This window comes from Myotis davidii, unplaced genomic scaffold, assembly GCF_000327345.1.
Source record: "Myotis davidii unplaced genomic scaffold, ASM32734v1 scaffold875, whole genome shotgun sequence".
Lineage (NCBI taxonomy): Eukaryota > Metazoa > Chordata > Mammalia > Chiroptera > Vespertilionidae > Myotis > Myotis davidii.
In genome coordinates, this window is record NW_006286244.1 from 818,889 (window position 1) to 820,438 (window position 1,550).

Genomic DNA, 1,550 nt, shown 5'->3' on the forward strand with positions numbered 1-1,550 from the left:
GAGGGAGAGCCGCTTGCAAAGACGCCCAAGACAAAGCGGAACAGAGGAGACAGGAGAACCGTGGCCCAGAAGAGGAAATTCAGGAGCGTCCACGGCCGGCGGGCAGGTCTGAAGGGCTCCCCCGGAAACACGCCCTTCTGGTTATACGTCTCCTGCAGAGCATCCTGCCAGAGTCCACAGGGAAAGCGGTGTCATCACATGCTGTGCTCTTACCCCGAGAGAACGCGGTGACTGAAACTGGCTGTAAAGTGCCCCAGGGACTGGACAGATCGTGCGCTGTGGGCGGGAGACGAAGGGGCATGACCTTCACGCAGAACTTGGCTGCCTGCACCAAAATCTTGTAAAACACAAACCCGGAGCAGCTCAGTGGCTGAGCATCGATTTATGAAACCAGGAGGTCCCGGTTTGATTCCCGGGCAGGGCCCAGGCCCGGGTTGTGGGCTCAATCCTCGGTAGGGGGCGTGCAGGAGGCAGGCAATCCATGGTTCTCTCTCATCATTGATGTTTCTATCTCTCTCTCCCTCTCCCTTGCTCTCTGAAATCAATAAAAATATATCTTTAAAAAAAACAAATATATTTTTAAAGAAAAGAATGCAGTTGGCCTGCTCCTCTCATCCTAATGTCACCTCAGATCCCACTTTCGGGGGGCAGAACTCTCCCATCCTGTTGAGAGCCCAGATGGAGTTGCAGCCTTCCCCTGCCCCAGGCCGTGGGTCCTGCCCTGGATCCCAGGTGCCTCAAGCATCACATGTTCACCCTCTTGCCAAACGCAGAAGCTTGAAAACCTTTGTAGATTGAGTCTGTACACAGAGGTTCTTGGCATTCATAGATTTTGGAATTGACTTAAAGTGCATTGGGTCCAAATCAAATATTACACTTTAGGGGAGTGTTTTACTGTCAGAAATGGGAAATGATTTTTCTCACGGTCTCAAAAGAGAGCCATCCATGGGGCCTCAAAAACCCAGGACTCCTGAAACCCAGCAGTGTTTTCCTACATTCAGACCTCAGAAAAGGGTAGAAATGGAGCTGGAATTTATATTGACTCATGATATCATTTTGAAACCCATTGTTAACAGAAGTCCTATCAAGAAAAATGTATCATTTCTGTCCACGTTTTCAAGCTGCACGGCAGTGAGAAGTTCAGCAACACTAAGGCCATGGAAAAAGAATCTACTACAGGCCCTCGATCCTTATCCGAAACCACAAGGCCCATTGACTTCAGAATTCAGAAACGTTTGAATTTTTGAGAATAGTTGAGTGCCTGTGTGGCTATCTGATAGCTCCCAGCAGCGTCTGGGGCACCACCTATAATCAAACAAAATATCTCTGTAGTAAAAGAGTCACATTAAGCGAGAGGAAAATAAGGCCATAAAAAGCCTCCCCTCAGGTCACATTTTCTGCTGAGTGGGTGATGAAAAGCTTTCTATTTTCAGAGTTTTCTGGAGTAGAGAATTGTGGGTAAGAGATCATGGACCTGTATAGTCAAAGGAATGGGCCCGGCCGGCGTGGCTCAGTGGTTGAGCGTTGACTTATGAACCAGGAGGTCCCGG

The 1,550-nt window shown here is 49.0% G+C and overlaps 1 protein-coding gene across 1 annotated transcript in view; it reads right to left on the reverse strand.

Annotated features, from left to right (window-relative positions):
• Nucleotides 1–1,550, reverse strand: part of KMO (kynurenine 3-monooxygenase (kynurenine 3-hydroxylase)) — a 31,420-nt gene that overhangs the window by 17,991 nt on the left and 11,879 nt on the right. Inside the window, exon 4 of the mRNA XM_006757661.2 lies at nt 18–164. Within this exon, the coding sequence (XP_006757724.2) occupies nt 18–164 (147 nt within the window). The remainder of the gene's footprint in view (nt 1–17; nt 165–1,550) is intronic.